This window comes from Sphaeramia orbicularis, chromosome 21 (assembly GCF_902148855.1).
Source record: "Sphaeramia orbicularis chromosome 21, fSphaOr1.1, whole genome shotgun sequence".
In the NCBI taxonomy this organism is placed as follows: Eukaryota; Metazoa; Chordata; class Actinopteri; order Kurtiformes; family Apogonidae; genus Sphaeramia; species Sphaeramia orbicularis.
Genome location: NC_043977.1, coordinates 42,049,512 through 42,076,749, shown reverse-complemented (window position 1 = coordinate 42,076,749; position 27,238 = coordinate 42,049,512). Strand labels below are relative to the sequence as shown.

The 27,238-nt window shown below is 37.9% G+C and overlaps 1 protein-coding gene across 1 annotated transcript; it reads left to right on the top strand.

The window, feature by feature from the left end:
- Nucleotides 1–4,313: 4,313 nt before the first annotated feature.
- On the top strand, nt 4,314–20,205 carry vtcn1 (V-set domain containing T cell activation inhibitor 1). The gene is made up of 5 exons (XM_030124021.1): nt 4,314–4,428; nt 6,853–6,917; nt 11,209–11,568; nt 14,306–14,557; nt 19,758–20,205. Exons 1-5 carry the CDS (start codon nt 4,397–4,399, stop codon nt 19,865–19,867), a joined length of 819 nt encoding a protein of 272 aa, XP_029979881.1. The 5' UTR covers nt 4,314–4,396; the 3' UTR covers nt 19,868–20,205.
- Nucleotides 20,206–27,238: the final 7,033 nt, after the last annotated feature.

Genomic DNA, 27,238 nt, shown 5'->3' with positions numbered 1-27,238 from the left:
GGAAGTTTGGTGACAGCAGGTTTTTTTTAGGTTTTGAGGTTTAACACTGGCCTTGGCTCTGTTAGAGAGAGAACAGCAGATGAGGTGTTAGAAAAGAAAAAAAATGTCAGCTTTAACATCCTGCACACACACCTGACAATGTTCAACAAATGCTTCTGTCTTTTCTCAGGAATCAATGAGATAAGACACATCCCAAGTAAAAATCTTTAGTCCTGCATAACACATTTTATTCTGACAATTGAACTGACGTTGTTTGTTGGATGCTCTGGTATCTCCGAGGTGACCCAGTTTAAGTCATGTTCAAAAGTGCATATTTAAGGTACATCTATTTGAGTATGTCCATTTTATACATCTGTACAAACCATTTATCAGATTAAACTTATCTCAGACGGGCTGTAAGGTACTAGAAACATGCAGTGGTTTGATGAGTCTGCATTTATGCTTGTTACCAGGAAAAGCTGACATCAGGTTGGACATCTGCCCTGCTCTTCTGTCTTTGACAGGTTTGAACCTGTGACTCTGTCTTTGTTACAGAAGACTGTTGGCCAGCTGAAGCCCTCAGGTTCTCCAAATGATGTGGTCCCTCCCCGACTGTTTAAAGAGGTTCTCCCCACCATAGGGTTCTCTGTTCTGAGTCTTATCAACAGCAGTTTGTCCTCAGGTGTAGTCCCTAAAAACTTCAAACATGCAGTAGTGCAACCTTTAATTAAAAAACCAGGACTAGATACTGCAGTTCCTGCCAATTACAGGCCTATTTCTAAATTGCCGTTTATTTCAAAAACAGTTTGCACACAATTAATGATTTTCTTGGAAAAGCACAAAATTCTCAAGGTCTTCCAATCTGGTTTTAAACCCCTGCACAATACTGAATCAGCTCTTTTAAGAGTTTTTAATGACATCTTTTTAGCCACTGACTATGGTGACTGTGTTGTTCTTGTGCTTTTAGATTTAAGTGACAGTGACACTTTTGACACAGTGGGCCATGAACTTTTAATCTCTCGTATGAAACAGTGGGTGGGTATCAGGGGCGCAGCACTGGCGTGGTTCAGGTCCTACTTGGCTGATCGAACCTTCTGTGTCAAACTTGGTGACTCATTGTCCTCCTCTGCCCACCTCTCATGTAGGGTCCAACAGGGCTCAGTCTTAGGCCCTCTTCTTTTCTCTTTTACCTGCTTCCACTTGGGTCCATACTGAGGAAGCATGGCATTGCCTTCTACTGCTATGCAGATGACAGTCAGATATATGTCCCTCTCAAAAAGAAAAATGAATCTGCTGTCAAACCTCTGCTCAGGTATCTTGATGACATAAAGGCTTGGATGGCTACAAACTTTTTAAAATTCAATGAGAAAAAGACAGAGGTGATAGTTTTTGGTGGCACCACTGGGCCCTTAGGCCTGAACCCAGTATATTAGGCCAACCATCACAAACCTTGGTGTTAAAGTGGATGCTGAACTCAAGTTCAACAGTCAAATCAGTTATTAAATCCATCTTTTTTCCAGTTGAGGCAGCTGGCCAAAATTAAACCAATTCTTTCTAGGCAGCATTTTTAAAATACTCATTCATGCTTTGTGATCACCAGGCTCGATTACTGTAATGGCCTTTATGTGGGGGTTAGTGGTTCCTCCGTTGCCTGTCTTCAGATTGTACAAAATGCTGCTGCACGTCTTTGAACCGGCGCACATAAACACCAGCACATTTCCCCCATCTTAGCCTCACTCCACTGGCTGCCCATACATTTTAGGATCCCTTTTAACATTCTTTTATTTACTTTTAAATCCCTGCCCTACCTCTCCGAACTGCTGCAGCTTTATAGCTTTATAGCAGCTTTATACCCCCCCCCCCCCCCCCCCATTCTCTCAGGTCAGCTGACCAACTTTTCCTGTGTGTACCAAAAACTAAGCTTAAGTTCAGGGGTGAGCGTGCCTTTGCTGCAGCAGCTCCTAAACTATGGAACAGTCTGCCTCTCCATATCAGACAGGCCTCCTCTCTGTCTGTTTTTAAATCCCTCCTTAAAACCCATTTTTTCTCCTTGGCTTTTGAAACCATGTGAGATGTTTGAAGGTACTATCTTTATTCTATTGTTTTTATTTGGTTGTGGTTTATTGTTCCTATTGATCTATTTTATTTATTTATTGATTGATTTTGTTGTTTTTAATTGTATGGCTTTTTAATCTATTCTTGTATTTTATTCTTTTTTTTGGGTTTTATTTAGTCTTCTGTATAGCACTTTTTTCTTTTTTTGTACAGTTTCTATGTCTTTTAAACTATTCTGTATTTATTCTTCTATTTTGGTTTTAATTCTTCTTCTGTACAGCACTTTGGTCCACTGCAGTTGTTTTAAAGTGCTTTATAAATAAAGTTGGATTGGATTGGATTGGATTGGATTGGATGTAAAAGACCATCCAGACTGCTTTAGGTGATGGTCTGGGGGTGCACCAGTGAAGCTGTCATTAATGTGAAAGTCTTTGTTGGTGTTTTAGAAGAGACTGGACAGAAAGGAATAAACAGAAGAAGGCTGAACAAAGGATGTGTGTTTCTAGAGTTGAATTGGAGAGTGTTGATTTGGGTGTTGTCTTTGTACAGGAGTGTGAACTCAAACTTAAGGAGTAGGTGGTGAGGCCAAGACCTGAGACTAGAGGAGACAGCAGGAGGCCTCAGGCTCAGCCAGGAGGACGCCCAGGGGCCACAGGGGCACAGGTGGAACCGCCTCGTCGTCAACAGTAGCTGCTTTCAGACAGAGAAGAAGAACTGGCCACCTGAAAGTTCCTTCTAGGGAGGACCATACTCCAGGGAACTTTTTCATTTTGCATTCCCACAGGTATTTGTGCGAAGTATTGCTTAATCTTTCAACCACAACAAAAAAAATAAAGAAATAAAGGAGAAGTGTTAAGCAGGCTTCTTATCTGAGAGTAAATTAAGTTCTTGTTCTGTTTTTTAAGTTCCTTCATCTATTATTTTTTTATGTGTGTGTGGTTTCTGTATTTAAAGTGTCTGCTCAGCTGTGTGTGAAACTGTGTGTGAAACTGTGGCATGACACAATAATGTCAAACTTTTCCAGTTTAAGAATATACAATGTATTTACATAATATGCAGTCATGGATTTTGCTGTTTATTTTTTGTTTGTTTATTTATTTATTTTCCCCTGAAGCTTCTTTCTATACTGTTATTTAAAACCCTTTTCTGATTTCTCACTTTTGTATACTCATATCCTTTAACCCTTTTACTTCTTAGACTGGCAATTGTGTTCTCATTCTCTCTTCTGTTTCCACCTGGATATGCACAACCTGCACAAAAAAAAATCATAAATAACCGCGCACACACACACTCACAGGCACGCACACAAACGCACTTATAAATAGTCCTTTGTTTGCACCCGTCTTTGTTTTGCTTAATGTCTATGCCTTATGAATTCTCTTTTTTTTTTTTTTTTGTTTATTTGTCTTTGTTTCCCCTGTCACAATATTTTGTTGACCACTAAATTTGGAAAAAAAAGAAAAAAGATAGATAGATAGATAGATAGATAGATAGATAGATAGATAGATAGATAGATAGATAGATAGATAGATAGATAGATAGATAGATAGATAGATAGATAGATAGATAGATAGATAGATATTATATTTGTGTATCTGTAGGTCTTGTCCTCCTCCTCTACCTTCAGGTGTTTTAACTCTGTGCTTTGTTCTGATTTCTGTGTGAACACTTTGATTTGTTTTGCTGTTTCCACACAGAGAATTATGTGATAAATGTGTTGAGTTATAGAATGTTTATTATTAGAACCAGGAATATTGTTTAGCCAGTCCAAAAAAAAAAACTGTACCAACTGCACACAAGTCTCATTCTATTTAGTTCCAGTGATGTGGTTTTTGTTTCCTGTGTGGTGGGATAAGAATTTCATTAGTGGTTACAGTGAATAAAAGGTTATAATACACATCTTTTTGACCTTAACTTGCTGAACTTTTCTCCACCTTGAGTAAATTGTTTGAGAAAAACTGTGTATTACTCACATGCAGCCTTATCAGCGCAAAATACAATATTAGGCTGTAACAACATAAATAACCTAATCTGGTTTATCATCTGGAGTGACGTTTGCTCTTTAAACACCACAAAACACATATGATATCACACCTGTAATTAGAGCACACCTTACAGGTAGTACAGGTAACACACACACCTTAAAAAGGTAATATTTACTTATGGGGTTGTGTTGAAAACACAGAGGAGATGAAAAAAGGTGAAACAGCTGCTAAACTGAAGAGTATGAATATGCCTGTAGAACGCTTTAAGTGATTTATTTTTTAACTGTATTTAATAGGAATGACATGGACACAACTGTGATTTAATCATCAGGAGGATACTTGTGTTGGTTCTTCATGTGACACCTGTTGCAGGAGCCATGGCGACTCTGGGACAGATCATCTTCTACAGGTTTGGCTCTAAGTGTTTATACTGTAGACGTACTGACAGTGACTGAAAAGAGAAGTTAATCCACTGTATTCGAGTCTGAAGTTACAATTTTGAAGTACTTGCTCTTCACGTTCTTCATTTTTTTGTTATCTAAATGCAACTATTAAATATTTGTGTGAAATACTGAGAGTGTTAACTATATTTTGCACAAAAACATAATGCAGTTCAATGCACAGCACAGACAGAAAACCAGATTTTTCACTTTTCACCTAAAGACGTCCAAAAATGTTAAATGATCTTGTATTCTCCTTTTGTCCCATTAATCCATTCACAACGTAAGATTTATTTTGTCAACACAAATGACACTTACTAGACCAGCACCAATAGTAAGGCAAGGCAAGGCAGGTTTATTTCTACAGCACATTTTATGTACAAGACAATTCAAAGCGCTTTACATAAAACAAATGCATTACAGCAGAAGTAATAAAAAGTATAGGCATAAAAAAACATAAATAGATAAAACATAAAAACTTTTAGCTTAAAAGAAACAGTGCAGGTCTGAACTGATGAATCTAAACTCTATTCAAATGCAGCTGAGAACAGGTGGGTCTTTAACCTGGATTTAAATAAACTGAGGGTTTCAGCTGATCTGAGGTTTTCTGGGAGTTTGTTCCAGACATGTGGAGCATAGAAGCTGAACGCAGCTTCTCCATGTCTGGTTCTGGCTCTGGGAACTGACAGCAGACCGGATCCAGATGACCTGAGGGGTCTGGTGGGTTCATACTGAGTCAGGAAGTCACTGATGGATTTTGGTCCTAAACCATTCAGAGCTTTATAGACCAGCAACAGAACTGTAAAGTCTATCCTCTGACGGACAAGCAGCCAGTGGAAGGACCTCAGAGTTGGACTAATGTGGTCCACTTTTCTGGTCTTAGTGAGGACTCTAGCAGCAGAGTTCTGAATGAGCTGCAGTTGTCTAATTGATAGTAATTAATGATCTCTTTATTAAATAATAATAATAATGATAAGAGAAACATACCAGTCTGATGTCACCAGAAAATGTACAGGGGATTACATTAACAAATGTTTTGTTCCCTTACACTGTCACAACCAAAAAGTAGCATTTATTTGGTATTTTTTAATGTTATCACCAGTATTTTGTACCCATAAATATCATTTTAGGAGCGATGATAATTGACTTATCCTGTCATTGTATGCACAGTATATGCTTTTTCAATTGCTGCTCCAACCCTCTGGAACTCCCTCCCACCTTCTATCCGACACTGCTCCGACCTCAACACCTTTAAATCCCTTTTAAAAACTCATCTATTTAAGATTGCTTTTAATGTTTAATTTTAATGTTGAATTGTTTAATATTCATATACCTGCCTTTTGCACCTGCTTTTTATCTGTTTTTAACGTATTTGGTGTCTGTTTTTTTCTGCTGTATGTAAAGTGTCTTTGAGTTCTATGAAAAGTGCTACACAAATAACATGTATTATTATAAAATGTATTATATCGCACAGTCACAGGTGGGATTTTCCAGCTGTACATTTTAATACATAAACACTTTTACGTAACAGAACAGCAGCTTGTTGAATTACTTCACTGATGGAGGTACTTACTTCCTTTACTTGAGTAACAGTAGTAATAGGAAACTGTGTAAATACTCCATGAGAAACAGTTCTGAAAGTATAATCATAATAAAGCAAAATTACCAGAAGTAAAATAAAGTTTGAAATGTCAAGATTATAATATATGATGGTTTTTAATTCATCTTACTGCTGCCTAGTATATGGGTGCTTCTATGAAACAGGGTTTATTTGGGTATCTGGCACTTTTCCAGCTATTTAGACCCAATAATGAAAGAGAAATTTAGACATATTCCCCCTCAGGATGTACCTAATGATGACCTCAGATAAATGCAAAACAAAACTCTACTCTTGCTCTGAGCCATCCCAGAATTATTGAATTTTTGAATAAATACTGGGGCCAAAAATAGGACTAGGACTGCTTCAGTGGTTTGGTGCATACATAGGACATGGAGTAGGTAAGACGTATGCAGTAAAAAATAAAATAAATGGGTAAAATAGAGAATAAACAAGTAAGATAAAGTATCAAAATATACAGTGTGGACAAAACCAATGGGTGTGAGTGACTACTACACCCATGTTGAATGTGTGAGGATTATAAGGTGTTTTATGAGTCTCACAAATTCAACATAGGTGTAGTAGTTCTATCACACTAAGATGAACCACCAACATATGGACTAATCGAACATTTTCCATGACAACATCCTCCAAACTCTGAGTATATCTTCCACCAGGATGAACATCATGTTGCGTTTGCTGTTTGTTGACTTTAACCAATGCTGATAGCATGTTAGTGTGTGTGTGTACGTACTAGTTAAACAAGTTGGTTGTGTGTCTGTTTGTCTTTGTACAGCATGGTTATCCTTATCATCATATTCGCTGCACTCATCATCCTCATCTTGGCTTTGGCATTCTCTGGTAAGAACTGTCATCTTATCTGTGTTTTGTGAGGTATCTTGTAGGGCAACATGTTGACTTAAATTAAAGTTGTGGTTGCACAGGTCTCAGTTTGTTATAAGTGATGTTGGAAGACCCATCTATGTGCGGTATATAACAAAGACAAATACATTAATGCAAGTTATTTTTCTATGTAGTGATTATGAATTCTATTAATGTGTCATTGTATGAAATTTAGGGGATGAATGAACTGTTTATATCTACAGAGAGCCTTTCACAGTTTTAGTTCATATACAGTCGCAGAAAAAATTATTAGACCGTCAAAAGTCATCAGAAACAATGATTATGCAATCAAGTAACTCCTGTGTGTATCATGTGACTAAAACAGACAGAAAAGAAAACATAGAATGCCTAAAAGCACCGTTTTTGTCAGTACAATGCCATAGATATTGATGGAACAAACTGAATTGATTTTGGTTATTATCAAGAAAACATGGAAAATGGATAGATATCAGCTCTGAAATTAAACTCTTATGAGCTATTTTTGTTGTTATCATTATATTTATCCAAACAAATGCACCTTTAGTTGTACCAGGCATTAAAATGAACAACTTCTACTCAAGTGTGACTTTCCAGTACTTTATACAACACTGTTACAGATTATATGTCAGGTACTTCTATTTTGACTCATAGGGTCCTCCTATAGATAAGATAACGTTAAGATAAGACATTACTTTATTGATCACACTGCGGGGAAATTACAGTGTTAAAAGCAACAACATAGATCAAATTAAGTGCAGACAGACTGATCTCATGAAATCGCATTGTATGTCATGCCAGTTCTTTGGCATTTGGCGTGCTATACAAACGCATTTTCATCCTTTCGGGTATTATTCAACACCATTTGATTGTGTGTCAATGTAAGCCAAGATCTCCGATTTACATATCTGTAACTACTAACCCTAACCCTAAACCTAACCCTAACTGCTAATCGTGTGGTATTTTATGTGGCGTGAACATACACGCAGAAAACTTATAATGCGTACAGATAGCACGCCAATTAAAAGTGGTGTGTTATCTGTACGCAATTCATGATACCACATTGGTGCAGAAAAGACAGGCAATAACACAAAATATAAAGAGAAAATGTGCTACTACTTTATATGCATAAATATTACTTGCATAGTGACAATATAATTGCATATGATGTGGTATGGGGGGGTTAATGGGAAATGTTCTGCAGTCTGAATATATATATATATATATGTGTGTGTGTGTGTGTGTGTGTGTGTGTGTGTGTGTGTGTGTGTGTAATACATTGCTTCACTACATTCACTGCTCCACCTTGGTCTCTTTTCATCAGTATCATCTTGGTCTCAAACAAAGAGGAATCTGGATTGTATTTCAAGATCACAACAGTGGGGATAACACTGAACTGCTGAATTATTTATTGACAACATCTCTCTCAATTCAGGCCAAAGACTGGCAAATTAAAACAAAAATACTCTCCTAAACCCATTAGAAACTCCATAAAAAAATTGTTTCCCATTATGCACTTGCTTCATACCTGCTCTGGTCTTGGTCTTGTCTTGGTCTTTGTCACACACTGGCACCCAGACACTCTTATAGCCACAATAAATATAGAGTGAAAGAAGAAAACCTTTGTGACCTTTTTGAAATGTTCAAGTTTTCTACATGAAGTGATCATAAAATTTGTCTTTTTGGTTGTTGGTCTTTTTTTTTTTTTTTAATCAAAGTAGCTCCATTTGAGACTTATTTAGGCGACTGGATTTCAGTTTTTGCCAGCTCACTCTGCCATTATCTCTATTTAGAGTCATTAGCCTGAAGGTTCACTAACTTCTCCCAGCAGCAAAGTGAAACATTATCATAGTTTGTGTGTTCTTTGGTGAAGAACATTGTGTCTGTATACTGTATATTTAAAACTTAGATGCAGATCAGATCACATTTTATGACCAAGTCAAGCAGAAAAAGAAGAGATTTTAAAAGGTTCACACACTTTCTTTTGCCACTGTAGTTACTGCAACAACATGATCTAATGAGTCATAAAACAGGGAAAAGTATTGATCTATGAAGTTGAATTTGAACCCATAAAGACCCAAACATCCACTGACAACCAAAACCATCCACTGATCTAAACTGTTTAATACCTGTTGATCCACTATCCTATCAATCCATGTAAATAATAAGTGTAAAATGCAGTTTGTCATCTTTTCATGGTCATCAGATATGACCCATTTGGACGTTCAGAGGCTCCGTAGTTACCGCTGAAACACCGTCATCTTCTACAACATTGATTCTTCAGTAAAACCCATGGAGTTGGATCAATGACAGTGGATGGAGACACTTGGTTTGTGTCCAGTTAATGATGTATTTGCTGAAAAAGTCACTTTTTGTTACGACACGACTCTTGGTTTGGACCCAAATGCAGCGAGACTCTTAGTCAGTGGTCAAAAAAGGATTTATTAAACAAAAGTTCTCAAAGTACAAAAAAGGATAAACAAAAAGAGAAGCACAACGTGCTCAAAAAACCCTAATAACTAAAAGAGCAGTACAACGTACTCTATACAAACTAAAACTTGAGGTAGAAAAACACAAGGTTCAAGATTCAAGACACTTAACAGATGAAGCTCTTCTCTAGATTACAGAAAACGACGCACCGACAAAGAAACAAAGGGAGCGGGGAGAATATATAAGGGAGGCAGGGATCACAAACAGGTGTGGACAATTATGAGGAGACACCAGGTGCAGGCAATGATGGGACAGGGAAGACAAAGACAAGACTGACAGAGTGCAGACAGAACAGGAAGGAAACCACCATCACCAAAATAAAACAGGAAGAGACAAAAACCCAAAACTCAATCAACATAAACATCGACGTATGACACTTTTTCTTCAGTTTTCTTTGTTTCTGATGTATAACCCGCAACTTTAATTTTAACTTTTATGGACATCTACATGATCAGTAAATTAAATATGGGAAAATACCTGATTTTCACTTCACTGTGGTTCTCCCTGAGGTTTCTCTTTTCCCACTGGGTTTTTGGAGTTTTTCCTTGCCGAGAAGGAGGGTCTAAGGACGGGGGAGGCCCAGGACATTAACCCATTCCCTTCTGTAACAGACAGTTACTCAAACTGCAATGAGTTCAGTACTATTCTGAGTCGAAATGAAATGATTGTTTTCCTGGTTACGGTTGATTGATTTGGATTAGCAATAAGAACTGTATTTTGTATTCCTCACCCATGTCTGCTCATGAGTGAAACTCACAGATGAATTGGACCTCTCCTCAATTGTGCACAACCATTCCCGATAAAAAGACACCAAAATGGAGGAAAAACACATTTGTCCACAATGCCACGACTACTGCAACCAGAGAGAGATCGGGCCATTGCCGGCCAAAACCTGTCACGGAGATGTGACAGCCGATTGGCACGGTCCTGTGCAGCAGTTGTAACACGTGGTTGACTAGATCTGGGACGGTTGTTGGAGGAGCCAGTTTTGTGGTAACGCTCAGCAAGGCGTACAACGGTAGAGTGGTGGAGTCCAAACACCCTGGCTACAGCCTGTCTGCTCCGTCCAGCTTGAAGCATGCCAATGGCCCGATCTCTCTCCGGTTGCAGTAGTCGTGGCATTGTGGACAAATGTGTTTTTGCTCCATTTTGGTGTCTTTTTATTGGGAATGGTTGTGCACAATTGAGGTGAGGTCCAATTCATCTGTGAGTTTCACTCATGAGCAGACATGGGTGAGGAATACAAAAATACAGTTCTTATTGCTAATCAAAATCAATCCACCGGAACCAGGAAAACAATCATTTAATTTTGACTCAGAATAGTACTGAACTCATTGTAGTTTGCAGTTTTGCAACAACTGTCATATTTCTGAAAAAATGGGGAAAATGAACATGGTGCGTTTCTTTTTTCCTTGAGTGTACATAAAATAGACCAGACCTGATCTGCCACAAAGTTTCTGTGAACAGAAGAGCAGTGAATGAAATATAGACCTAATATTTGGTATTTTGCCATCATTGTAGTATAGGAACACCTGTAATTTTTCTCAGAGGAGAATATTAATGGGAACCTGGGAAATTCTTCTGAAACTGGATTTGAATTGATGTGAAATGACCTGTTCTCCTCTCTACACATACATCATCCTGTACAGTGAAAGTCAAAGGTTACAGTTAATGGATATGGGGGAACACTTGTCATGGACTGGAGGAGGGACATTAACTTTATGGTTTTCTGCCTTTCTGCCTTCTGAGTTAATGACCTCTTTTACGTGTCCTCATCTCACAGGAAACTTGAGCCTGGTGCAAAGCTCTAATAAATCTCCGGTGGCCAACCTGGGTGACAGTCAGCTCCTCAGCTGTTACCTGAGCACAGACGGCCAAACCAACAGGATCCAACAGATGTCAGTGACGTGGGAGAAGAAGGGGCTGAGCGGGGTGGTTTACCGCTACCAGGACGGAGCTGCAGATCTGAAGGACCAGAACGCCGAGTTCAAAGGCAGGACTCAGCTTTTCACCGACAGCCTGATGACAGGAAACGCCTCTCTGCTTCTGATGAGTGTGAGAAGCAGCGACCAGGGGGAGTACACCTGCAGCATCAGCTCCAGCGATGGGGGAGGGTCCGTCAGCGTTAACCTCCGAACAGGAGGTACGGAGACTTGACTTTCCAGTTTCACTTTGTTTGCTTTGCTCTGTGACACATCTTACTGATGAAGCAAGAGTAGGAAACCCAAACATGTGCACAACCTTAAAAGACACACAAATACTGAACTAAATGGGTTCTAAAGGTTTATGTCAGGGGTGTCAAACATGCAGCCAAATGCGGCCCGCCAAAGGGTCCAGTTCGGCCCCTGGGATGTTTTTGCCAAGTGCAAAAATTCCACAGTCTTGAATTGAATTAAGCAAAAAAACAAAATTTAGCTTGAATTAAGGAAAAAACCATGAATTAAGCCAAAAAAAAATCTTCAATTAAGTAAAAAAAAAAAAACTTCAATTATGTTTAAAAAATCTTCAATTAAGCCAAAAAAAATCTCAAATTTAGCAAAAAATCTTGAATTAAACCAAAAAATTTTCAATTAAGTTAAAAAAAATCTTGAATTAAGCCAAAAAAATTTTCAATTAAGTAAAAAAAATCTTGAATTAAGCCAAAAAAAGGTCTTAAATTAAGTAAAAAAAAATAATCTTGTATTAAGTTTAAAAAAAATCTTCAATTAAGTAAAAAAATTTTCAATTAAGCCAAAAATATCTCAAATTTAGCAAAAAAAATCTTGAATTAAGCCAAAAAAAATCTTCAGTTAAGTTAAAAAAATCTTGAATTAAGTAAAAAAAAAAAACCTTCAATTAAGTAAAAAAAAAAAATCTTCAATTAAGCCAAAAAAAATCTTCAAGTAAAAAACAATCTTCAATTAAGTAAAAAAAAAATCTTGAATTAACACCAAAAAAATGTAGAATTAACAACTTAATTTTTTTTCTTTGTTTTAGTGCCAAAAATAACATTAAGTTATGAAAATATTTACATTTACAAACTATCCTTTAACACTAAAATGTGAATAACCTGAACAAATATGAACAACCCAAAGTGTCTAAAGAAAATTAAGCAATTTTTCTGCCTGTTCCTCAGTGTTTAGTGTCTTTGTAGATCTGATCCATAATGCACATGGAGAAATGATAAGTTGAGGAATAAAATTGTTAAAATTACTCTAAATTTTCTTACATCTTTTAATTTAAATTTCAGTTTTTTCAGGGTTTTTTTTTTGGATAGTTTATAAAAGTAAGTATTTTGATAATTTAATGTTTGGGTTTTTTGTACACAAAAACGAAGACAAAAATTTGGAGTTGTCATTATTTATAGGTTATGATGTTATCATTTCACTGGTTCGGCCCACTTCAGATCAAATTTAGCTGAATATGGCCCCTGAACTAAAATGAGTTTGACCCCCCTGGTTTATGTCATTATTTAGGCCATGTCCACACGAAACCGCATCTTTTCCTATCCGATCTTTTTCTTTGTCATTTTCAAACAAGTGGAGTCATTTCAGGATATATCTGCATCCACACAAAACCACTGAAAATGCCTGAAAACGGTGTTGTGCAAATGCCAGGCCTGTAGGTGGCATTCTAATGCTCTTGCAAAAAAAGGAGAAGACAAGGAACATGTTGAGACCTTAGTAATAAAACTTTTATGTACAAACATGTGCATAAAGCGTACTTGGTTCTACTGGGTCTGATCCAGTACTTCCTCCAGGTTGCCCCTCTCTGCAGTAGATCCAAGAGAATGTTGTGAATATTGTTGCTATGGTTGTTTGTTGCGCATTGTAATAAAAGAGTAGCCAAAGGTTTTGGTTAAATTTTTCCAATTAGCTCAATAGCTGCTGTAACATGAGCACTATTCTGTAGTCTGCCATTGTTGTTGTTGTTGTTGTTGTTGTTGTTGTTGTTGTTGTTGTTGTTGTTGTTGTGAAGTGGCATCTTGCTTCTGGGGTGAAAGGTTACAGAGGTGGGGCTATGACATCATCGTTTCAGAAAAGATGCAGTTTGGTCGTACAGACGAAGACGTGAAACCGGCGTTTTCAAATGTATCCACTCTGGGACCGGTTTCAAAAAGTTGCGGTTTCAGTGACTCAAAACGCTGGTTTTGTGTGAACAAAAGGCCTATCTGATAACAAACTTTTGCAAATACGACCGAAACCGCTTTAGTATGGACAGGGCCTTAGTTTGACCCTTGACCCCAGGACAAGAAGCAGCACAAACAACTCCAAACATCAGACATGTGCTGAATGAAACCTGGAGGAAAACATCAGAAAATGAATGCAATGAATCTCATATTGTCTGAACAAAAGGGTTAAAGACATGTTAAATGCAACGAGACGTCACACTAAATGTTGCCATTTTTCCCTGAAACTTTTGTTTTCACTGCTGTACATGTTTTCCATGTACTCAGACTGTACGTTCATTAATAGAGAGCTGAGAAATACATATGTGTGGTCATTACAACACACACACACCCTAGGTCCTTGCAACCATCTGCAGGGACTGAGCAGTTCAGAATCATCTATATCTGTCTGTCTGTCTGTCTGTCTGTCTGTCTGTCTGTCTGTCTGTCTGTCTGTCTGTCTGTCTGTCTGTCTGTCTGTCTGTCTATTCCTACCATCCTCCCATGCTAGCCTGAAAAGACCTCTCTCCACCCCATTCATTTTGATCATAAATTAAACTAATTAATGAAATTCTAAGTCTTCAGTTTGTGTTTAAACTTCTTAAGGTTCACTTTTGAGAGAAAACCACTGACAGATCTGAGGAACAGAAAACAACATCGGATACATAACAGTAGATTGTGTCAGATACATCAGCTTCACTTCCTAATTTTAGCCTTTGTGTTTTTTCTTCAGCCTTTTCAGCTCCTACATTCTCCGTCTCAGACAGCGTCCTGACTGCTGTGGCGAGCAGGTGGTTTCCTGAACCCACAGTGACGTGGTCGGACCGCGATGGGAACGTCATGAATGGAAGCACCAGCCTCACACCCAACCAGAACGGCATATTCAGGGTGGAGAGTTCTGTGCAGCCGGTGAACATCAGTAACACCTACACCTGCAGGATTGAAAATGACTTGAAGACGGTTGTGTCTGAGGCAACTATAACAGGTACATGTTTCACTCCTTCAGCCATCAGCCTACACCTACATCCACAGTTATGTAATTCAGTGAAAGGTCCTAACACAGATTGTTTCTTACAATTTCTCTCCATTGGTTTGACTCATTTCTCAAAACAGAAATTACATTGTCAAAACTCTAAAGCAGTGGTTCCCACCCTTTTTTGGCTCGTGACCCCATTTTAACATCACATATTTCTGGTGACCTCAGACATTCAAAACTGAGACTTTTTTTTTTTTTTTAACTGAAATTAATTTGTTTTTGATAATGTAATAGTTTGCTATACTATGTTACAAATAAACGTTAATTTTAGATGACATTTAGTCTATATAATGTATATTATTATGGACGGAGGTAGAAAAGCCAGGTGTAGATTACTGCACAAAATGAGAATTTTTTTTTCCTGGTCAGGGTATGTATAGCCAGTCCAGCTTGGATTTACAAGGCTGATAATTACTGTACTTTCCAGGCTATAAGGCGCATCGGAATATAAGACGCAGGTGTCCATGTTGTCACATGAGATATTTACACAGAAAGATGGTAAACAGAAAGATTATTCAAATATTTATTTCCATACTTTAACTGCTTTTTATTAGCTTACCAGCCGACAGGCCGTAAGCTATTGTCGTCATGCGGCGTCTGTCAGCGTTGTTTGGCGTCTGTCGTTGTCTGTCATCCATTACAAAAATTTCAGTCGTCTTCTTCTCCAAAACTACAATTCCAATTGACTTCAAACTTGGTATACAGCTTCTTTATGATGATGTCAACAAAAGTTAGTGAAATTATTTGGATCTGGATCTGATTCTGGATTTGGTGCGACTTTGAAACATTTCCCCATTATAAGAGATAGGAACTGGATCGATGCAATAACTCAGTAAATATAAATGATATCCAGTGTAAATTTCTACAGTCCAGCCCTGATGGGGAGATGACCAAAACATAATGTCCACATGCTGATCAGGATCTTCTTCTGGATCCGGGAACTTACGGAAAATTTAACATGGGCTCTTATGGGGAAAAAATTTCAATCGTCTTCTTCTCCGAAACTACAGTTCTGATTGACTTCAAACTTGGTATACAGCTTCTGTATGATGATGTCAACACAAGGCACTGAAATTATTTGGATCCGGATCTGATTCTTGATTTGGTGCGACTTTGAAAAATGTTCCCATTATAAGAGATAGGAGGTGGATTGATCCAATAAATCAGTAAATATCAATGATATCAAGTTGGAATTTGAATTTTTACAGATCTGATTGGAATATGACCAAAACATGGGCTATTTCTGTAAAATAATAAATACACAGAACTGGGCGATAATAAATGGCATCTGGATATATTTCCCAAAGCTTTTAATTTGGCCGGTAAGCTACAGGGCCATTGGTCCTATTTTTGCAAACAGTGTCTGTAACACGTCAGTAAAACGGCAGGAACACAGCTGGTTAAAACACCCAGAAAAGTCATTGATCTCTATCTTCATCTTTCTTCTGCTCATTGAAACCACTGCAGTCGTCTTCTTCAGTGGTCTTCAGTTGAACAGCCTCAAAGACTCCGTCACACACCTTCTACGTCTCTCCTCCATTGTTGCTCAATGGCACTTCCGTGCTGCAGCGCTATTTCCTTCTTAGACAGACACATCGATTGCTTCTAACTTAAAAGCTGCAGAATATGCATTTCTTCATGTGTTTTCCATGATGAGGCTTTGTGCATGACACTCAAAATGACTGTTAAAAGTTAAGATTAAAACTTCTCCTCTTCGCATCACCTGTTCCCCTTGTCTGTCTCACTTTTGCGCTTCCTGCTAGAGCGCCCCCTGGTGGCCATTAGCCCATATAAATCTATACTCGAGCTGCATCGCTGTATAAGCTGCAGGGTTCAGAACGAGAAAAAAGTAGCAGCTTATAGCCCGGAAAGTACGGTAATACTGAACAAACAATAACTCAAACTATGAATTAAGAAAGATCCGCAGCATCTGAAACTGACCACAATGAACATTTGAAAGATAAACAGTACCACAGGGCTTCAGTTTCAGCTTCAGTTTGTCTTTTATGTATTGTGATTGCCTCTCTCAACTCACCATTTATTTTTTATTTGTACGTTTTTTTTTGTTTTTTTTAAATCAATTACTAGAAATTTCAGGCGACCCCATTTGAATTCCAGGTGACCCCACGTGGGGTCCCAACCCTAAGTTGAAAAACACTGCTCTTAGATCATTTGGCAAAACAGTCGTACAGTTCAGCACAACACCATAGCTCACTTGTAAAAGCTCATATTCTCCCAAAACTATTCACTCATGCTTCAAACTAAATTCCTTTCCCATATAAATAGTCAGTGCCTCCAAAAAGACAAAGATCCTTCTCAGTTGCTTTGGCTCATTTCTTGAAACAGACCAAATGTTCTCAACACTCTTGTTGCTTTGCCAAAATGACATGAATGGTTCAGAACAACACAATGGTTCACCTGTAAAAGCTCATATTCTCCCAAAACAGTTCACTCATGTGTCAGAACTAAATCCCTTTCTCATATAAATAGTCATGGCCCCTAAATGCATCCTCCCTTTGGCATTGTGTAACCACTGCAAGTCCAGATGTTTAGTCACTATGGCAGAGGAACACTGAAATATCCCTCATCTCCACCTCGTTTCTTTTGTCTAGCTAATGGAATACAAATGTGTGCAAAACTGAAAAAAACAGGATCTTACGATAACAGTAGGTTTGACATCACACATTGCACTCATACTACCAAGGAAACTGTAACCATTTGAATTCACACACACATAAAGTAACTTACATACATCAGAGTAAAAAGAAAATGTATACAGCATAATATACTGTAATATAAACACTAGTGCTGTCAAATGATTAAAATATTTAATTAAATTTATCACAGGGTTGCTGTGGATTAATTTCAATTAATCATGATTAAATATTCATTTTTAATCTATATTAATTGTGTTTCATTTTACATGAGCAAACAGACTCAAGAAAGAAGGGAATACATATGCACTTAACGTGTTTATTAAACACCTTCAACAGTTTCAACTAAACAAATTGAAACAGAAAAACTGTAAACAACTGTAAACAGCTGTTCTGTCCTGGGTTTTTTGTCCTCATATATATTTCCATCCAGAGGGCTAACGTGCTGTTTAGTGTCTTCCTTCTTTGGTTCTGCTGCCTGTTGCGATGCTAACTTTACGTGGACAAATTGCCCCAGATGCGTTGGCACAGACGTTCAGTCATTGTGTGTTGCAGATGGGTTAATTGCATTTAAATATTTAATCAGATTAATCATGATGATGGATTACTTCATGTTAATGCATTAATTTTGACAGCCCTAATAAACACAAACAAAAAACGATTCTATGCAGCCTACAGTGCTGTAAATAAAGCTTTCAGAACTAACGTTTCTTCACTGGTCTCTGTCCTCAGCCTCCCCCTCCTGGTCACCGTCGTGTTATCTTCTTGACTAATTTTGACAATTGAACAGACTATTGTGAATGTGATGACTTATACAATGAAACAAGAGAACAACCATCAGACTGACAATGAACAGTCAGTTCAGATCAATGAAATCTATTCACTTGGGAATTGTGCTAAATGTAGGTTAACTGTACTTGAACATTTACAAAGATATACTGAGACGTCGAGACATAGACTAAGACATTTGCAATTTGAATGAAATGAATGAAAAATTCAATTCTGTTGTGAACAATTGCCAAATGGTTTGGAGGTTTGTCCATGTTATTTTGAGAATGTAATTTCTGTTTCAAGAAATGAGCCAAACCAATGGAGGAAAACTGTAATTCAGAATCTGAAGCATCACTTTTCAATATGCAGGATATCAGACAGAGGTAAATGTAACTCATCATAAACAAGTGACGTCTCTAAGTAATAAACACTTTAGTAGGAGGAGGTTGGGATGGTTATTCTTTGTGGACTTGCACACAGCAGATTACAGTTTCCAGACCAGACCGCTGTTCAGACATTTGGACTAAACTTTCATGTTGGAAAATGATGTTGTGTTCTGTTTAGGGATGTAACGATTACCGGTATAACGATAAATCACAGGAAAATTGCCAACGGTTAGTATTACTGTTTAAATTCTAATTATCATGATAACTGTGTTTGATTCCTGCACTTTTAGGGGAAAAAACGCCTATGTAAAGGTCTGCTTTTATGTCAAATATTTGAGCATAGTTTTAATTTACTACAATTTTAATTTTCTATACTTAATATTTGGAACCAATATTCACTTTTAAAGTTTTTGAAAAGGTTCGTTAAGCATCCTTGTGTTATTTATGCAATAAATTATATACATTTTTTAAATGGGATTTTATATATTTTTTGTGTGTATTCTGTCCTTTTGTGTTGATATAGTAGGTTAAAGTGAAAAATAATAGGCAGATGATGTGGATGAAGTTGTGCTGAAAAAAAAGATACCAAACATGGGTATAGTAAACATTTATTTATATAGTATATAAAGGCAAATATCAAAGGTACTGAAAAACGGTCAAAATAGGCTCAGACCACTAAGGGTTAATGTTTGAATGTTTCTGCAACAGAAAGTGCATTGTGCCAATTACTATTTTATTTGTTTTTGGTTTTTTTTTTTTTTTTTTCCAAAATACAACTTGGTTAAATTATTTCAGCGTGTGTATCAGTACTTTTTGAACGTTTTGAGCACAATTTCAATAATACCGTGATAATAATGATAACCGTGATCATTTTGGTCACAATAACCATGGTATGAAATTTTCATATCGTTACATCCCTAGTTCTGTTATGTGACACTTTGGTTTATCTTCCATATTAGAGGAATTGGTAGCAAGAGCAAGTGAGAATGTCAACCAGGTTTCATGAAAAACACTAGTTTTTTCCAAAAGATTCCAATAAACACATGTTTAATTTGTTTTAATTTGTGACAGCAGGCATCATGGTTAATAGTAATGAAAAAGTAATAGAAAAGATTTTCCGTCTCAGGAGATGGGCCTGCTTTTATTGATGCCACAAAATTCTTTTTAGTGTCCTTATTTCGTATGTATCGAATATGCCTGAACCTATATTCTGATTCAGTAATGAAAACAGTTTGATGCCAATTTGGAACAGTCGACATTAAGAGGTGAAATACAGAACAAAACCAGATTTGATTCATTTTACCAAATCCAGACCTTTGTTTTTTCCTTATTTTCCAGCGTCCGGTGTTTCAGAGAAGACGTTCTTCATCAACAAGGCCTCGTCTCGGCTGTCGTCATCTCTCCTGAGTTTCATGACCTGTTTCTTCTGCATTTATTATCTGATTTAACTACACACAGCTGATGCAAGGCTCAGCTCTGACACCATCCTAATGTGTTCAGAATGAAGGTTCTCTCATAAGTCAACCACCAGCACATGTGGTTTGGTGGATTTTATTTATGATAGAAGTATTTAATGAATTATGAGTCAATATATTGATCGTACCTGCAGTCACAAGTGAAGAAAGTGACTGAGAAGGTCTATTCAGGATGGAAGGGTCATAATGTACGTCTTTCAGATACACAGTAGGAGTTAGACTCTCAGATATTGGTAGATTCCTACATGGGATGCCGCCCTTATTCTAGTTTATTTTTTTTCTAATGAACCCATAAAGACCCAAACATCCATCACCGACCAAAACCATCTACTGATTGAAACTGTTTAATACCTGTGGATCCACTAAACATATCAATACATGTAAACAATTGGTATAAAGTACAGTTATTCATCTTTTCATGGTCATCAGATATGACCCATTTGGACATTCAGAGGCTCCGTAGTTACCATGGAAACACCGTCATCGTCTACAACACTGATTCACCAGTAAAACCCACGGAGTTGGATCAATGACAGTAGATGGAGATACTTAGTTTATATTCAGTTAATGAGAGATTGGACTGAAAAATACAATTTTATTAGTTTTCTTTATTTTTGACATAATATTCCTCAACTTTACTCTGAGCTTTTATGAACATCTACATCACAAGTGTCAAACAAGCGGCCCGGGGGCCAAATCCGGCCCGCCAAAGGGTTCAATCTGGCCCCTGGGATGAATTTGTGAAATGCAAAAATGACACTGAAGATTTTAACAATCATTTTAGGTCAATTCAATCTAAAGTGGATCAGACCAGTAAAATACTATTATAACAACCTATAAATAATGAAAACTGTAAATTTTTCTCATTGTTTTAGTGTAAAAAAAAAAAGTTAAATTACATACAAATGTTTACACTTACAGACTAGCCTTTTATTTAAAAAAAAAAAATCTGAATAACCTGAAATCTCTTAAGAGAAGTATGTGGAATTTGAATAATATTCTGCCTGTTATTTAATGTTTTGTGTATTTGTAGATCCACTGTAATCTCTAAATTGTGATTCACATGTATAAATGATAAACTAAGGCGTAATATTGTTAACATTGCACTTTTTTTACTTAATTTAACAGGTTGTTCATTTTTACCTCCGCCAAGGAGGTTATGTTTTTGCCAGGGTTTGTTTGTTTGTTTGTCTGTCCGTTAGTGTGCAACATAACTCAAAAAGTTATGGACAGATTTGGATGAAATTTTCAGGGTTTGTTGGAAATGGGATTAGGAAGAAATTATTAAATTTTGGTGGTGATCGGGGTGGGGGGGCCCACGGGGGGGGCCACTGATCAGCCTTGGCAGAGGTCTGCGCTCTCCGAGTGCTTCTAGTTCTTCATGTTATGTTCGAGTACAATTCATATGTAAATATTTTCATTACAGAATTTAACTTTTTCCACTCAAAAGTTCTTATCCTACCATTTATGTTATTTTACTGGTCCGGCCCACTTTATATCATATTTGGCTGTATGTGGCCCCTGAACTAAAATGAGTTTGACTCCCCTGGTATATATGATCAATGGATTCAAGACAGGAAAATACATGATTTTCACTGAAAAAATACAAAATACACAAGATAATATTACAATAAATGTTGTCAAACCACTTAAGGACAGTTAAATATAGAGAAAAATTCATCTGGGAACTGACACACATGTCCCATTGGGTCCTTATGGGTTAATTGTTTTTCCACCTACTCAAGCCCATGCAGCAGTGTATTCAGGAGTCGTCTGTACCGGCAGATAACTATGGTGGCCCTGAGGTCAAACACAACTGCACTTTGCAAAACTTGTAGTCTTTGAAATATCAAATCACATTTTATTTATATAGTACCAAATCTTAACAAAAGTTTTCTCATGACACTTTACATACAGAGCTGGAATAAACCAGACTCTTAAGACAATTTACAGAAACCAACAGACCTATTTGGTGACAGTGGAAGGAAAAACTACATGTTAACAGGAAGAAACCTGGAGCAGACCCTGACTGTGAGAATGGATGTGTACCTTGACCAGTTGGAGTTAAAGAGAGAGGGTAAAGGAAGAGAGAGAGAGAGATTAGAGAAGAGGGGGGATGACACATGGATGAACAGCAAACGGAATTAAAACTGTTAAAAACTACAACAGCTGCTGTTAGTATAATTACCAATAACTAGAACAAATGTCCATAACTGTTAATACTACAACTACAAATACAAATATTAAAGGGGTCATATTTTGCTAAACCCACTTTAATTAGTCTGTGGTTCATTGATTTGTGTATTTGGACCCTGACAGTTCACATAAAGTTTGAATTTGAACCCTCCAGGTGCTGCAAAGCTATCTTTATATTCATTCTGGCAAAAATTGAGTGGATTTCTACAACCTGTTTTAATTCCTTCTTAATTTGCTATGTTTTAAAACTAGTTACGTCACGACATTTGCACATGTAAGGTCAAGACTTCTGATAAACATTTCTCCAAATACGACATAATTGTTTATCAGCAGCAGTGATTGTAGTAAAACCTGAAAATATGTCCAAACTTTGAGCCGATTACCTAAAATGTTCAGTTGTTGGTTGTATTAATGAACACAAGTGGCTGAATGGGACAGAGCAGCACAGCCAACAACCTGGAGGGGGTGGGGTCATGTGCATTTAAAGGGCCAGCGCTCAAAACCACCTTTCTGGTGTCATTCCTCAGAAATAGAGTTGAAGATGGACCTGTGGAGTTGAATTAATGAAGAATTCAGACCCAAGCAGAGCATTTACAGCAGGGGTGTCAAACACACGGCCCGGGGGCCAACACTGGCCCGCAAAAGGTTCCAGTCCGGCCCGTGGGATGAATTTGCAAAAATTGCACTTCAGATATTAACAATCAAGGATGTTGAACTCGTTTTAGTTCAGGTTCTACATACAGGACCAGTGTGATCTTAACTAAAATATTAGCATAATAACCTATAAATAACGAGTCCAAATTTTCTTAGTTTATTGCAAAAAACATAATATTACATTACATCTATAAATAATGACAACTCCATATTTTTCTCTTTGTTTTAGTGTAAAAACTTACAATAAATTATGAAAATATTAAGATTTACAAACTATCCTTTAACAATAAAATGTGAAAAACCTGAAATTTTGTCAGGAAAATTTTATTATACTTCCTGTTATTAAATATTTTGTGCCTTTTGTAGATCCAATCTATAATATGCATGTATAAATGGTAAGTTGAGGTGTAATATTGTTAATATTGCACTTATTTTTCTCAAGAAATCTCTTTTTTTTTCAGGTTATTCACATTATTTTGGTTTGGATAGTTTGTAAATGTACATATTTTCATAATTTAATTTTGATTGCACTAAAACAAAGCGAAAAATTTGGAGTTGTCATTATTTACAAATTATATGCTATTATTTTACTGGTCCGGCCCACTGGAGATCAATTTGGGCTTAATGTGGCCCCTGTCTTTGCCCCAAGTGGAGGAGTTTAAGTATCTCGGGGTCTTGTTCACGAGTGAGGGAAGGATGGAGCGTGAGATTGACAGACGGATTGGTGCAGCGTCTGCAGTGATGCAGTCGCTGTACCGGTCGGTTGTGGTAAAGAAGGAGCTGAGCCGAGAGGCGAAGCTCTCGATTTACCGGTCAATCTACGTTCCTACCCTCACCTATGGTCATGAGCTTTGGGTCATGACCGAAAGGACAAGATCCCGGATACAAGCGGTCGAAATGAGTTTCCTCCGTCGGGTGGCTGGGCGCACCCTTAGGGATAGGGTGAGGAGCTCAGTCACCAGGGAGGAGCTCGGAGTAGAGCCGCTGCTCCTCCGCGTTGAGAGGGGCCAGCTGAGGTGGCTCGGGCATCTGTTTCGGATGCCTCCTGGACGCCTCCCTGGGGAGGTGTTCCGGGCATGTCCCACCGGGAGGAGACCTCGGGGAAGACCCAGGACACGTTGGAGAGACTATGTCTCTCGGCTGGCCTGGGAACGCCTCGGGATCCCCCCGGAAGAGCTGGAGGAGGTGTCTGGGGAGAGGGAAGTCTGGGCATCCCTGCTTAGACTGTTACCCCCGCGACCCGGCCCCGGATAAGCGGAAGAGAATGGATGGATGGATGGATGGTGGCCCCTGAGCTAAAATGAGTTTGACACCCCTGATTTACAGTTTATGTAGACCACAGGGAAATGTTTTAAAATGAATAATTCCATTTTTTTAAATAAGCAAAATATCACTCCTTTAACAGTGGGTTTACTATTGCAGCTGTTAGTACAAATAATAGAAACTCTACCATCTGTGTAACTATGTCAATATGTTTCATCTACTGTCATGATTTGTGAAATTATGTGGTTTGTGAAACCTTGTCATGTTTTGTAAAATGCATTTTGACCCTCATGGCCACTTTAGACATACAAAATATATAACTTTAAAAATGTTTGAACTCTTCCCCTGTGATTTGCATTTGCATCTCAGTCCCTTCCACCAGAGATGCATGAGGAAGAGATAAAGGATAGCATTATTTTTAACGAACATCAGTTCAATATGACGTGCAACAGCTGCATCATCTGTCTGTTATTTAGATTATATTCACAGTTTTACAGTTTATGATCTGTCAGATGGCTGTAATTCAGTCACCGTGTTGCATAATGTATTGGGTAGTGACACCTTACATGTTTTTTATTTAACATACATATTTCATCATTTTAAGTAACTTCCAAATGAGTCAAACTTTTATTTTTGATGCTAACCATCTGCAACACTATGTAATTGGTTGCAGCATTTGCAAAATCCCACCAACAATTAAATAACAATAAAAATATTAATTTATAATCTCCTCTGTTCAATGTTTAAACCTGACAAAAACTGTTAAAAAACTGAAATGTATTTTGTTTACTTGACAAACTCTGGTGTATTTTCTGTCATATTTATATAAATTTCATGTTGTTATGGTCAGTCATCTGTTTTATATTTATTTGTTTGCTTTGCTTCTGTTGGATTAAGAACAGATACGATATTCCAACATTAATGGCCAACAACTACAGTTTACTCCTTTAGTAATAAATAAATAAAATGTATTATTAATAAAAGTGAATTATCATTATGTTATTGGTGTGATTTTTTTAAAATACATAACCGAATGTGCAAAACATAAATACTTGAACATAACATCAACAATAAAACATACTATTAATATTTCCACCACAACACTCCTACATGTATGTGCATTTCTAGACTAGGACTAGGGATCGCAAAATAATGACGAACTTGATCTATCAACTAATTTTTAGATATATAGAATTTTGAATATAATGTTGATCCATAAATTGAAATGACTGAAAATATTATTTCATTATTTTGTGATACGAAGTTATTATTTTTGAGAATATATGCCATTATTTGTAAACAATGATACATTATGAGATTTTATTTAATTATGCTGTGATATAAACTTTAAATGTTGAGGCATTGTGTCATTATTTTAATTAAATTTTCTCATTATTTCAAGATATTAAAGGTCCCGTATTATGCAAATCTCACTTTGTGAAAGTTTTCTTATAGTAGTGTGTGTTGCAGTAGCCTCATTATGAGGTTCAAATTTGAAAACTGTCTGTTTCCTCCCTGCCTTGCTACACCACATTTAGTGAAAATGCCTGCTCAAACGGCCGAGTTTGAGTTGGGTCCGCTTATGACGACATAAGCGGATTTAACTCCTCCCCCTGACTGTGCCCCCACCCTGCATGAAAAGGTGAGCCCCACCCTGGCAAAGTACCTCTTGGACAACAAACATGGCGAAGGCGAGACACGCAAGTTGTGGTGTTGTTGGCTGCACACACCAACACGAAAGTTTATTTTTGCTCCCCACTTCCGAGCCTCTCCGAAAAAAGTGGCTGGATTATATCTGTGATGGTCATGGACCAAACAACATTCCCAAACGCTTGTATGTGTGTGCCCGGCATTTCACGGACGAGTGTTTTTTTAACATGGGCCCATACAGCTCCGGCTTAGCACAAAGACTCCGAATCAAGAAGGACGCAGTACCAACGCTTCATGACCCAAGTACAGTCTACTCTCGTTATACCGCCAACTTCCGTTCACGGCCAAATTGGCGGTATAACGAAAATGGCGTTACAGCGGGTTGCGTCCATAATGTGCATGTCTTTACTATATGATGTCTATGCTGCCTCCGTTAACCCGTTCTAATTGCGTTTCTAAATAAATCTTGATTCTGTTATGTTGTAAGGGATCATTTAAAGTGGGGAAACATTTTAAGCATTATTATACCGTGTCGGGAAATGACACCCCATCATCTTGAGGCTTTGGCTTAATCCCACGTCCTCTTCCCGACATGCTGACCTACTGAGTGATCTGCGATAAATGAACGGTGGCCGTTCCGTAGACCTACTCGTAGCTTGTCGCGATCAGCATCTGGTGCGTTTGTTTCAGTGCATTGTTAAAATTTATGTGTACTCGATGGCAATCACGCTGGCAGTATAACAGTCGGGAAATCAATGGTATAAGTGTTGTTTGTGCATGGAACTGGGCTGGCGGATGGCGATAGGCGGAAATGGCGGTATAACGGTGGGCAGTTTAACGAGAGTAGACTGTACAAGTGTGGGAGATGTAAGTTCTTCTCATTTTTTTGTATCTTTTCTGCATAACCCTACATTACGGATAAGCTGGTGGTTGTTGATGTGTACGTCTAACGTTAGCATGGCAGCTAACATAGCTCAGTTACTGCTGCTAACGTTTGCATCCCCGTTAACATGCAAGAGCTGATAATGTCAAGAGACATTCAACAGAACTACTTTGAACACGGGCCTTTTGTGGTTGGCATCAGTAGAGTTAGCATCAAGCTTGTTAGTAGCTGCCTGCATTAGTGGCGGCGGGCGTCTTTCCGTGTCAGGTCCACGAACCCGACACAACACCGCCGTTTTCCGTCGGGGCTCAATCACGCCTCAAGGCAAAGAAAGCCAGTGTTTGGAAAGACGTTCTGTCTGAGACGTGTGTATTGTAGACGAGAGAGGGGCATTTCAGACAGGTGACTGGTGTATTCAGAACAGATAAGTAGTACCACTAGCGTAAGCCACGTCCTCTCCCAGAGAGGGGAGGGGGAGTGGGCGTGGACAGATGCGTTCATTTGCATACCTGGAAGCAGGCCCAGAAACATCCTGTTCTGAGGAGGGCTGGTGAGAGGGACTTTTTCGACCGCTGAAACTCCGAAAAAAGGATGATTTTGGGGCGAACAAACTGAAATACTATGTTTTTGGGCTTCTGAGACCTATATGACGTGACTGAAAAATAGCATAATACGGGACCTTTAAGTACAAATCTATC